This window comes from Gigantopelta aegis, unplaced genomic scaffold (assembly GCF_016097555.1).
Source record: "Gigantopelta aegis isolate Gae_Host unplaced genomic scaffold, Gae_host_genome ctg7040_pilon_pilon, whole genome shotgun sequence".
Lineage (NCBI taxonomy): Eukaryota > Metazoa > Mollusca > Gastropoda > Neomphalida > Peltospiridae > Gigantopelta > Gigantopelta aegis.
In genome coordinates this window covers 1-13,116 of record NW_024535504.1, presented here as the reverse complement: position 1 = coordinate 13,116, position 13,116 = coordinate 1, and the positions used below count along the sequence as shown (strand labels likewise).

The 13,116-nt window shown below is 38.8% G+C and overlaps 1 protein-coding gene across 1 annotated transcript; it reads left to right on the top strand.

The window, feature by feature from the left end:
- Positions 1-383: 383 nt before the first annotated feature.
- On the top strand, positions 384-1,604 carry LOC121366762 (tigger transposable element-derived protein 2-like). The gene has a single exon (XM_041491085.1). It carries the CDS (start codon positions 384-386, stop codon positions 1,602-1,604), a length of 1,221 nt encoding a protein of 406 aa, XP_041347019.1.
- The last annotated feature ends 11,512 nt before the right edge of the window (positions 1,605-13,116 follow it).

Genomic DNA, 13,116 nt, shown 5'->3' with positions numbered 1-13,116 from the left:
TATTAGTCCAGTCGTCATTACTACACTATTCATCATCGAAAGAAGAATGGCATAATCAAGCTTGGCAGTCGCTGTCGGCCCCACTTTCGCTTGCGCTGGAAGTCATCTCGTGGTAGGTTTTTGTGAAGCGCGTTCCCTTCGTGACGTCACGGCTATTTACAGGCAAATGTTTTTACCGAGAATTTTACTCGGTCGTTTCCGGCAGTGTTCTACTGGAGTGATGTTTTAATACTTTTATGGGGCATTTTCGTAATTATTGATTTACATATCGGTGTAAAATATTATTGCAATGAATTAAGAAAGCATTTAATTGTGGAATTTGAAATTTTAGTGTATGGTCTGGCACAGCACTTTAAATAGGCCTACTTGTTTCTGTTGAATAGATGGTGAGAAATAACAAGCGAAAAACTGATCGGAAGGGGATAACTATATCTGCAGCCCAAAAAGCATTAAGTTACATAAAGTCTGGCAAATCCATCAGAAAGGCAGCAGAAGCATTTAAAATCCCATTTGAGTCCCTCTGGCGTGCTATTAAGAAGAAAGAAGGTCAAATCTCGAAAAATGTTTATCCCAAAACATGCTCTTCCAGACAAATATTTAATGATTCCGAGGAGTTGATGCTAGTTGACTACTTACTTGTGACTTCACACATTGGTTTTCCTGTTAACTGTAGAACTTTACGGTCTATGGCTTACCAACAGGCCTTGAGAAATGAAAAAAGTTTCCCAACAAGCTGGACTGAACACGAACTCGCAGGAAAAGACTGGGTAGCTGGTTTTTTGAAGCGACACCATTCAGTAAGTATTAGGACTCCAGAAGCAACAAGCATGGCCAGGGCAACAGCCTTTAACAAAACCAACGTTAAGGTCTTCTACTCCAAGCTTCAAGATTTGTATGCAAGGAACAATCTGACACCTGATCGCATATTCAACTTGGATGAGACTGGACTGACGACATCACAAAAGCCTCAAAAGGTTATTGCAGAATCTGTAACAAAGCAGGTTGCACAGCTGGTTTCTCACGAATGTGGTCAAACAGTTACCATGTACGGTTTTGTAAATGCCATTGGCAATGCCCTCCCACCTTGCATGGTGTTTCCACAGAAGAATTTTAAGAACTACATGATTCATGGAGCACCACCAGGAACCTTGGGTATTGCTTATCCCAGTGGATGGATGACTGCCGCAACGTTTCTGGAGTGCTTGAAGCATTTTGTACGCTTTGTCCATTGCAGCAAAGACAACATAGTACTGCTTCTCTTGGACAACCACGAGTCACATGTGTCATTAGAGGCAATAGACTTCTGTCGTGAGAATGGAATAGTTTTGCTTAGTTTCCCCCCACACTGCACGCACAAACTCCAGACCTTGGACAAAACCGTGTTTGGGCCTTTCAAGAGGTTGTACCACAGGGCAGCAAATGACTGGATGTACAACAATCCTGGAAAAAGAATGAGCATTTACGATGTGGCAGGTCTTGTTAGAAAGGCATATCCAAAATCTTTCACATCTTCCAACATTGTCTCTGGTTTTCACTGCACTGGAATCTCACCGTTTGATTTCAGACGCATATTTTTCTCAGTCATTCGTCAACGATCGACCTGAACGTCAGCTTGACGATAAAACTGGACCTGAAGCAGCCCAGGACTGTAATTTAGTGCAGAACGTATCGATGAGTTCACATTCAAACAATAGTGACACAAGCCAATTCTCCTCTTCTTGTACTGAAATGTTGCCTCGACAAAGTGATCTTCAGCAAGATACTTCCAACATTCCTGTGACTAATGAGCAGCATATGCCAGCACCACAGAAAGATCCTGGATCTGCATTTTCTTTATGCTCGCCAGAAATTGTTAGGCCATACCCGAAAGCAGGTCAAAGGAAAGATCTCCCAAAAAGCAAAAGAAGATTTGGGAAATGTAGAATCCTAACAGACACACCTGAGAAAAACGAGTTGGCTGCAGCAAAGAAGTCAAACGTGACCAAGGAAAAAAGAAAGGTCTTGCAGAAACGTTTGTTTGACACAACAGATAATATCACGCAGCAAATACAAAACACAAGGGTTGTCAGGGCGTCATATCATCATGGTCATTCAATATTTCCTGTTGAATCTCGTGGTCATCAGTGCACTGCAATGGCAGTAGCTGCATCCTATCTGTGTGTCTTTGCTAGAGGACTCGGAAATGCTGTTATTCCCTATTGTGGGGCTGTAGGTGTTTCTTGTCGATAATGGTGATGATTTGGATTCCATTCTTCCTGGAGTTGTGTTTGACAACGACAGCCTGAAGGTTTATGTCGAGAATGTTGACCCATCTGCAACAATCCTTTGTGACATTTCTTCAGAGACTAGCATGAATCTGACCACATCAACTGACCTTGACATAACGTCCGTTTCAACATCCAGCGCTGATCCAGCTCTGATCTCACCAGCTATCTCTGATATGACTTATACTATCTCCATCTCTGACAGTATGACAACCATGTCTACTCATTACGGCATAAACCCGAACAAGTCAACTGCACCTGACTTCACTCCAAACTCGTCAACCACATTTGACTTGACCCCAACCACGTCAACCACACCTGACTTCACCTCTAGAACGTCAGTCACACTTTGCATGACCCCAATCGTGCCAACTATACTTGACGTAACTCCGACGTCAACTATACAACACTTGACTCTGACATCGTCAGCCATATCTGACATACCCTCACAAACAAAACATAATACAACTCCAACTGATTCAATTAGCAGTGTTGAATCCACTGATGTGTGCATTTATTGCCTAGATCACTTTCACAACTCCAAACCTGGAGAAATTTGGATTGAATGTGCACGTTGTCACCTCTGGTGTCATGAGGATTGTGCTGATGTTGGCACTACCAAATACTTCATTTGTGACTTTTGCAAATAAAGCAGCACACAAATTAAACGTTTTGCAAATGACACTCTCACCGAGCTTGAGAACGTGACTCACAGAATACATCAGGGCTCCATACCACAGAACTGTGGTACTTCCTACGTTACCACAAGTTTTTCTTATTTTCAGTAGCTATTATTTCAACCCCTGCAATTGCCCACGGCAATCGGCAATGCCGTGGAGCTTTTAATTCTTCACAGCATTTTTGGCCTTGGTCTACAGGGTTGGGTTTTTTCAGTGGCATGTTCTTTTTTTGTTGTTTTTTTGCCGTAGAAATTTTCTTAATTCCAGGGGTTGTGATTAATCAAAGAGACACATCTGACAATTGTCTTGAATTACTTATTCAAGCAGGAAAGGGTTTCTGTTTTAAATAATTTTCAATAATTTGTATTAGTTTTTTTTTTCTACAGGGGTCCTAATCTAGAGTGACCCAAGCTTCCCCATTGGGTGACATAACCTGCTCTGGCAGGTTGGGTCACTTCAAGTTATGTTTTCTTTTAACATTTTCGCAAAGAAAAGTTCCAGACGGATGCTTGTTTTAAGTTTCACTTGTCTCAGTAAAGATTAAAATTTTAGTTGAAGTTGATTTCAATGCGTTTTAATTGATACAATTTGACTTTAATGGAACAAATTATATTTTGACTCAACCTTCCCCGCTCTCCCCTAACCGCCGTCCCTATGTGGGACCAATATTGACCCCTCGGCACCGCCGACGACATCAACAGTGGGCGCAACAACATCAACAATGGCGACGTGTCCAGTGGCAACAAGTTTTGTTTACGAATGAGAGCCGTTACGACCTTTCCAACGCTGATGTCCGAATTCGAGTATGGCGACGTCGACATGAACGTTACTCCGACTACTGCGTTCTGCAAGCCGACCGATGGGGCGGGGGTAGTCTGATGGTGTGGGGTGGGTTTACATTCAACCACAGAACACAACTAGGTATGACAAAGTTTGACGTCACTTGGCGCTGCATATCTGCCACCAGCTTAAATGACTCACTTTTCAACACAAATATTGCAGCTTCCCAATAAAATACAGTGATATTAAATACATGTACATACACAGCGTTTTATCATCTTTCCAACTGATATAATTATTTAATTTGTAATTCGGTTAAAACTACACCAATAACGACAATGTCAATGACATCGCGTAAAAAGTATGACGTCGCGGCCATTTTTACAGCTGATAGGGTCACATGATAATTTTGTCTTAACGCGGCGTCTGACGTCAATGGCTTCTTTTGGAAGTGTTTTGAGGTATTTAAGACGTGGCTCATTATAGAGAAAGGTCGATTTTGTCACTGATAATGAAATGTGATATTTTAAATGTACTTTGAAAAACACTGAACTTCAAGTGGATTTTGAATATATTTCTATACTTAGGCACATCGAGTTCACATATTCAGTTGTTAAATTGAACCTATTTCTATGTTTTCTTTGAATTTTCAAGTCATTTCACCCTAGCGCATTTGAGCGCAAGGCGTCCTAACGGGTTGTCTCAGCAGTTATGGCGGCAACCATTTTATCAATCCCATAATGCATCGCTTCAAGGTGGCACTGCCTAGTATGTTACATATGTTTTAGTTTTTAAAAATAAATATTAGGGCCTAAGTTGCTGAAATTGCGTTTTATTATAAGTGACCATATGTATCAAATATCGGAGGTGAATCTAGCCCAAATACATTATGACTAGCGAGCTCTCACCCACAATTACATTGTTTTGGTTTCTTGCATGGGAATTTTCTTCCTGTTTTTTAACCGTAAATAAAATGTGTTGAATGCGTCGTTAAATAAAACATTTCCTTCCTTCCTGTCCATGTGATAGTTGATATAAAAGATCCTTTACTATTCTCTCAGACAAAGTCAGGGTTTGTGTCTATGACCAGCGTGCTTGAACAGTTCTCTGATAAAAAATTACCCACACCCACACTTTCTCGATCTTCTACTCCATCCCCCTTCAAAGCACAAACACACATTTTTTTTACTATATTAGATGCTTTCATATTAAAGGTTTGACTATATAATATATAGAATTGCTAAGATATGAAAATTAAAAGAAACGAACAACTGTAGTGTTTTATTTGTTATTTAAAAGCAGTGTCTGGTCATTCAGCAGCAAACACAAGAAAATACAACTAATGTTGTTTTGTTTAATATTGACACGATTTCTTGAATCATACAAAATACAATAGAATACAGATACATGGTCTTTCTCGTTATATGCAAAAAAGAATCGTGAACATTTATGACAATATGAGGTACTAATATGCTGTTCAAGATTTCCTTTCCGTATAAAATAAATATGTAATTGTAATAAATAAAGACCCTAAAAATCCTGAAGCATTTATTAAAGGAGACCGGACACCAAACCATATATACGGCGTAATGAATTGTTTGCCGTCATAAACCACAACTCGCAACTACCGCGCTCCCCTTATTGACTAAGTTAAGCGTGCCAGTCTTGGTTGGGTTGTTTTTTCGCCGATCTCCGATGTTTGCCGGAAACTGTCGACAATTGATGAGCTAGACCCGTGACGTCATCGATGAGAGGAAAACTGAAGAAACTACCAAGCAGCATGGACGAACTTAGCGATTCGAGTGACGAAGAATTGTGTCCAGCTTGTGCTAATGGCATCAAACCGTATCAGTTTGAACCACTTATCAGAGACTTTGTCCCTAATCCTGGAAATGTTGTCTTAGACGAAAATTCGGATGAATCAACTGCCGACGAAGGCGAGGAAGCCACACGGTCATAGACTAGCATGCAAACATTTTTTTAAACAATTTTTTATGACATTTGTAATGTAAACTGAAGCAAATGGACCTAATTAGAAGAAAAGCACACAAAATGTAATAATATTTCATCATAAATCTTGTTCAGCATAGATGTAAATATGACACGTTAGTGGATATTCCAGAGGCCGATTTCGCAAATTTGCAAAAAGCGTCCCCTCCTCACCAAAGCAGGTTATAATAATTTAACAAAAAACTTTGTTCTCTTTAACTAGTTACCCTAGTTTTAATGTGTTTGGTTAAACCATGTACTTTTAATTATTAAGAAAATGTGTTACCGGTCTGCCGAAACTGTCCACAGCCGGGTACAGAAACACAGAAATGTTGGAAAATATTATACTGTTGCCACGTACTGACAATCACTTCACAACTAATATGTCCAATCGACAATATTATTATGTAGTCTGCATTTATTAATATAAAATACAACAGGCCCGTAGGAACTGGGAAGGGGCGGGCCTAGGGGCTTGTTCTCCATCACACACTCTAGGATGAAAATGTATGTTTTAAATTTTCACTACTTTGCATAAATAAAGATGATATAAAGATAAAAATCTAGTTTGTATCCCTCACTAGAGACTGTATTCCCCCCCCCCCCCCCCCCCACACACACACACTTCAAATATCGTTCCTACAGGCCTATACAAATGTAGATAATATGTAAAGGGTGAAGTTAGGAACCAGTTCCTTTTATCTTTAGGATTTTGTAATCATGATTTCAAACCAACTGTTTCAGGTAGTTTGCTCCACATACTGACATAAAACATATTTGTTATATATTGGAATGAAATAAAAAATAATTACAATATATCCAGTGTTAGTTTCTTTAATCATTCATGGAGGAAGAAGGAAGTCCTGTTGAAAATATATTACAGGTCAAATATATTACAGGTAAAACAAAATAATATATGATGCTTATTCCATGTGGTAACTATTGTTAATTTTGCTTTAAATTGCTAGATGCCAAAAGTGATTAATTATATTATTTTATGGTAACAGTCGAAAATTAGACGACCAATTGTTTCAACCTCTGCCAAAGGTACCAGGTTTTCTGCCAGAAAATAATTTGAGGGTACGTAATAAAACAGGCCCGTAGGAACTGGGGGGGGGGGGGGGGGGGGGGGGGGGGGTACCCCCACTTGTGAGCTTTTCTTTATCACATTCATTTTTGCCATTGTAACCAAAATCTGATGTAGAGTTTATACCCGGTCAGTCAGGGCCCCACCCCCTCCCCCCAAGTCATTCCTACGGGCCTGTCAAAACTAAATATATTCAAAGGAGTATATTGGGTGGTTATAGGTTTGAAATGTTTTTTTTATTGAACATTTTATTTCATGCACTTTTATAAATTTTAAACAGCAATTATGTTGCTATAATCTATCGAAAAAATAAAACATTATATATATATATATACATTAATTTCTGAGATTTTTCAGTACATACATGTAAGTTTACCCGCCACACCCTCTGGCAGAAACCCAGGGTAGGTATTAAAATAATTATTTGGTGTAGAGTATTTTTAATATGACATACAGAAAGCATTGAAAAGTACAATGCTATTATGCTTTAATAATCGACATTAGCTTTAAAATTATTTAACCATCATTCCTTCTGGCCAGAGTACATATGTTGTTCCTGCCAAAGTGTTAGCATTTTAATTTTAATGACAATATACTGAACTGACGATAAACATTGTTAACTAACGTAATAATTCACGTTATGAGGTTAACAAACCAACTAGATCAATAGACGTTAGTATGGAGTCGTTATGGGCTGTCGGTAAAAATTAATTTGGTAATTATATGTAAATAAATGTGAAGTTTAAATATTCGTATGTGAACAAATTGCAATACCTTTATTTAATGTATATCTTAAGTACATACTTGTTTTAATTTTCACATTGTAAATGTACCATAACCTGCTGTATTTAGTTGGTGTAAAGCCCATTCGACGACAATAATGCGTCCATGTTTTAAAACAACTTTCGGGGTTTTTTTTGAAATCGAAACCATGATGTTGGCCGTTTCTTGGGATGCATTGCTGTTACTGTTGCAGTTAAACACTGCGCAGTTAACCATCATATAATTACGTCGACAGTATATAATAACACTAATTATCTTGTAAATTAAATTTCCGATAAACCTGGAGACAAAAAAAAAAAGACGACTAAAAGGCACAACCAAAGAATCAACACGTGTACCGGTATTGCTTGGTAACTCTCACCGATGACGTATTGCCTAGCTTTCGTTCAGATCTATGCATAATCCCGCCCACTTCTGTTTTTACCCCAAATCTAAGACGCGCAGGTGACCGGTGCCTCGCAGCGAGCCGGGCGTTAGAGTAATGCGGTATTTGACGCTAACTTAATCTATTACACACTACATGTCTTTTGGTGTCCGGTCTCCTTTAAATGTTTTTTTTATTAATGTGAGAGGAAGGCTATGGACTTTTTTTTTTAGCAGGAATTGGATTATGTTCTAGGGAGGGCATCTACAATATTCCAAAATACACTAACGTACCACACTAACGTGCTACACTATTAACGTGCACTATATATGTGACAGTCATCCAACGAGACCCGTAGTTGACCGAAGTCTCATATAGACTGGATGCGGCGCGTCTGTTGCGTCTAATACGACTGCCGCTTGCCGCGGGACATATAGGCCTAAGGCCAAACAAAATCAAAAAATTCTGGTCTCTGGTCAATTTTGACCCTAGCGCGTTAACGTTTTTTTTTAATTTCCCGCGATATGACGTCGATTTTTGCCGGGCTTTTTTTCTTGCTATGATGTTAAACCGCATTTGGAGTCAAAATGCTATCACGGATGAACTAGAACGTGCATTCTGATTTCAATTTAAATATGCACCTTATTTCGGTATCAAATATATCCACCATTTTTGTGCAATCCATGCTTTAAAAAAAACAAAAATTAAAACAAAAAAAAAGAAGAAAAAATCCGTATCGCCGCATCATTTCTGGAACTTTGGCCTGACTAGCCCCAGTACTCTGATTGTAAGAGAGCTAGACGGACACTAGCCCGAGTACTCTGATTGTAAGAGAGCAAGACGGACATTTGGCCTGACTAGCCCGAGTACTCTGATTGTAAGAGAGCTAGACGGACATTTGGCCTTACTAGCCCGAGTACTCTGACTGTAAGAGAGCTAGATGGACACTAGCCCGAGTACTCTGATTGTAAGAGAGCTAGACGGACACTAGCCCGAGTACTCTGATTGTAAGAGAGCTAGACGGACATTTGGCCTGACTAGCCCGAGTACTCTGACTGTAAGAGAGCTAGACGGACACTAGCCCGAGTACTCTGATTGTAAGAGAGCTAGACGGACACTAGCCCGAGTACTCTGATTGTAAGAGAGCTAGACGTACACTAGCCCGAGTACTCTGATTGTAAGAGAGCTAGACGGACACTAGCCCGAGTACTCTGATTGTAAGAGAGCTAGACGGACATTTGGCCTGACTAGCCCGAGTACTCTGACTGTAAGAGAGCTAGACGGACACTAGCCCGAGTACTCTGATTGTAAGAGAGCTAGACGGACACTAGCCCGAGTACTTTGATTGTAAGAGAGCTAGACGGACATTTGGCCTGACTAGCCCGAGTACTATGACTGTAAGAGAGCTAGACGGACATTTGGCCTGACTAGCCCGAGTACTCTGATTGCAAGAGAGCTAGACGGACATTTGGCCTGACAAGCCCGAGTACTCTGACTGTAAGAGAGCTAGACGGACACTAGCCCGAGTACTCCGATTGTAAGAGAGCTAGACGGACATTTGGCCTGACTAGCCCGAGTACTCTGATTGTAAGAGAGCTAGACGGACTCTAGCCCCGAGTACTCTGATTGTAAGAGAGCTAGACGGACATTTGGCCTGACTAGCCCGAGTACTCTGATTGTAAGAGAGCTAGACGGACATTTAGACATAAATACGCTCTCATTACAGTCAGAGACCAAGCTATGTAATTTTTTTGGCAATCGCCGACCACCAAAAAGTAGTCAATGATTTCCGCTCTAATACCACACAACAATCCTATGTTTGACGTCAAATACATTTACATCGACCATTTTCGAGTTCCATGATTAAAAAAAAATCAGATATTAATCACTAATACACAAACTACAGAAAGAAACCCGACAGCACCCACATTCAGCTAAGCTTCAGCAAACTCCGGACAGCAAAATTGTAAGTTCGCCGACTTATATCGTGACGTTGCGTCACATGATCGCCCACTCAGACATTCCGTCTTCCAGGGGCCGTCTCATACAATAATAGTTAATACAACAAGTGCCCGACAATCACCAAAAAAAGTTTGTTTTGTGTAACGACACCACTAGAGCACATTGATTCATTAATCATCGGCTATTGGATGTCAAATATTTGGTAATTTTATCATTGTGTTAGAGAGGAAACCCGCTACATTTTATCATTAGTAGCAAGTGATCTTTTATATGCACCATCCCACAGACAGAATAGCACATACCATAGCAGGATAGCCTTTGATATACCAGTCGTGGTGCACTGGGTGAAGCGAGGAATAGCGCAGTGGACCCACCGACGGGGATCGAACCCAGACTGACCACGCATCAAGTGATCGCTTTACCACTGGGTTGTGGACAATCACCAAAGTGACAGATAGTGGTACACACACACACACACACACACACACGCACACACACAAAGAAACAATATTACATTCACGTTTTCTCAAGGTGAAAAAAGTATTTGATCTACGAGACTTATGCCTGCTTGGCATATCAAAGGGGCCGTGGTATGTGCTATCCTGTCTGTGGGATGGTGCATAGGTCTATAAAAGATCACTTGCTACTAATGATAAAATGTAGCGGGTTTCCTCTCTAACACTATGATAAAATTACCAAATATTTGACATCCAATAGCCAATGATTAATGAATGCGGCTGACCTCATGAATGCGTTTTGCAGACGCACGCATCGCTCGCAATCTGATTAAAATTAGCTCTACTGATCTACCAGTATTTCGATTAATAACAATTTAAATATCGACCAATTACAGCGTTATTCGGGAGCATACAAATTCTAAAAATATCGGGCGAGACTATTTATACAATAGGCGAACTTGTTGGTCTATTTCAACATTGAAAAAACAGAGGGGTGAAATGCAGTAATAAACTCTGGATTGTATACTAGTATAAACAGATTTTATGGCTATATCATCACGGGTTTTTTCCGTCTTGAAACGAATGTTATATAAAATGTTATATTGAAATTAGTTTCCGGCATACTTCGTAATTCACCCGAATCATTTCGTATACCCTCGGCATAATACCAATTTTTTTCAGATTCTTTTCAAATCTCTGGCATGATTTTGCAAGTAAGGTTTTAATTGGTTGAATGAAAGGTCAACTGGACATGAGCTCCAACGGGCTGCATGTAATAGTGGAGCTAATTTTAATTAGATTGGCATCGCTCGCATCCAGTCTAGACGCTCTCATTAAATCTAATGTACATTTCGATTGTTTTTAGCCAGACCGCACCCACGCACCGCATCCAGTCTATATTAGCCTTAAAATAGTTCATCCTTCGACTAATTAAAAAACATGTATATGTACATTAATACCATAATTTTGTTAAACACTGAAATTTCGTTGTACTTCATAAGGTGATGCAAACCTCCTGCATCCATACCTGAATATGTACCTTGTCATTCATCTAAAAATACAGTTAATAGTTCATCTTAAATATGGTAAATAAGAACTATATGTCAAAGCTATAAAAATACGTAACAAATAAAAGATGAATAAATGTCGGGTACCGTTTATAATTATCAAAATGTCCGAGCCTAAAAGCGTAAATACAAATATTTTTTTGATTTTGCAAGGGATATTTTTATAGACATTTTGATGAGGGTTTTTTTGTTGTTAAAAAGCGTAAGCTGGTATTACTCCCATCCCAGCGTAGGGCTTATACGTAAAAATCATTAAAAAAGGATAGAAAGAAAAAAGATGAAGGAAATGTTTTTACGGTTACATGTATATGGCATCGGATATCCCAGAACGGTCTATAAAAACAAAATATTAAACTATTAACCCCAAACATTACAAACACCTAAAAGTTACACGATAGAACAGAAAAGAACACCAAAAGAAGTTTCAGTTGTTGTAAAGATATGCAACAAAATGTTAAAATTCAATATGTTTTCTAAAAATAAGCAATACAATTTTAAAATTCAACACATTCTCTAAAACTAAGCACTAAAACCCCTAATATTACAAACACCTAAAAGTTACACGATAAAACAGAAAAGAACAGCAAAAGAAGTTTCAATTGTTGTAAAGATATGCAACAAAATGTTAAAATTAAATATGTTTTCTAAAAATAAGCAATACAATTTTAAAATTCAACACATTCTCTAAAACTAAGCACTAAAACCTTAAAATGCAACACATTCTCTAAAACTAAGCACTAAAACCTTAAAATTCAACCAAGATAAAACAGTGTCTCAAAGTAAGGAATAATGAACAATTAACAAATGTAGAAGAGCTGCCACGTGAATCATCATGTGTACAAAAAACAAACAAACACAAACAAACAATACTGAAAGAATTATCACCGGTGTTGGTGTTGCAGTAATTAAACCATCCATTTTAAAGACTAGTAGTACCAAATTCACCGTTCTGTGGGGGTGATGGAAGATCACAACAAACATCTTCTCGTTTAAACCGGAGTTATGTCAGGTGCATGTGAATAGGAGAGGGCTCACAATGAAAAAAAAGAAGAAGAAAAAAAAAAAGATGACCAACAAAACCATCAGTGTGAACCATTGACAAGAAGTTCAGAGGGTATGCAATAAACAGTTGTGTTTGAACCTTTTGTGGAAGTACCCACATACAAAATGGTTGCGTCCTTCGCAGACGCCTTTTCTTAAAATCTGTCTTTTTATCGTTACCAAGTGTAAAAATAACCATATGTTAGACACCAAATAGCTGTCGTTTAAAACATGCTGATATGTCGTTAAAAAACATATTCGCCCTCTTTCCTTCGCAGAAGCTTTCTTTTTAAGTACATCTGTCAGCCAAAGTGCATCTGCAAAATGTTGGTAAGTCAGAAAATGTTAATCTAATATTGTAAAAACATAAATTCGTTATCCACAATATCCAACAGTAAATTGCCCTCAAAATGCGTCTCAGCGCATATTTTATTAAATGATTTCCTAGGAGCATGCACCCGAACCTTCTCACTAGAACTCGTTCTCTTTCGAAGCTCGGCTCATTTACCTTCGACAAACTAAAAAAAAAGAAGCTCCTTTCTGTATTTTGTGACCCACATTACAAAATTCTGAATCCGCACCTGTTGTACTAATGTTTGTAGCAGTCCAAACTGGATCTCGTATGAAAACATAATTAATAT

Coding starts and splice junctions, on each gene's coding strand:
- LOC121366762 (XM_041491085.1), top strand. CDS start 384: ATGGTGAGAAATAACAAGCGAAAAACTGATCGGAAGGGGATAACTATA.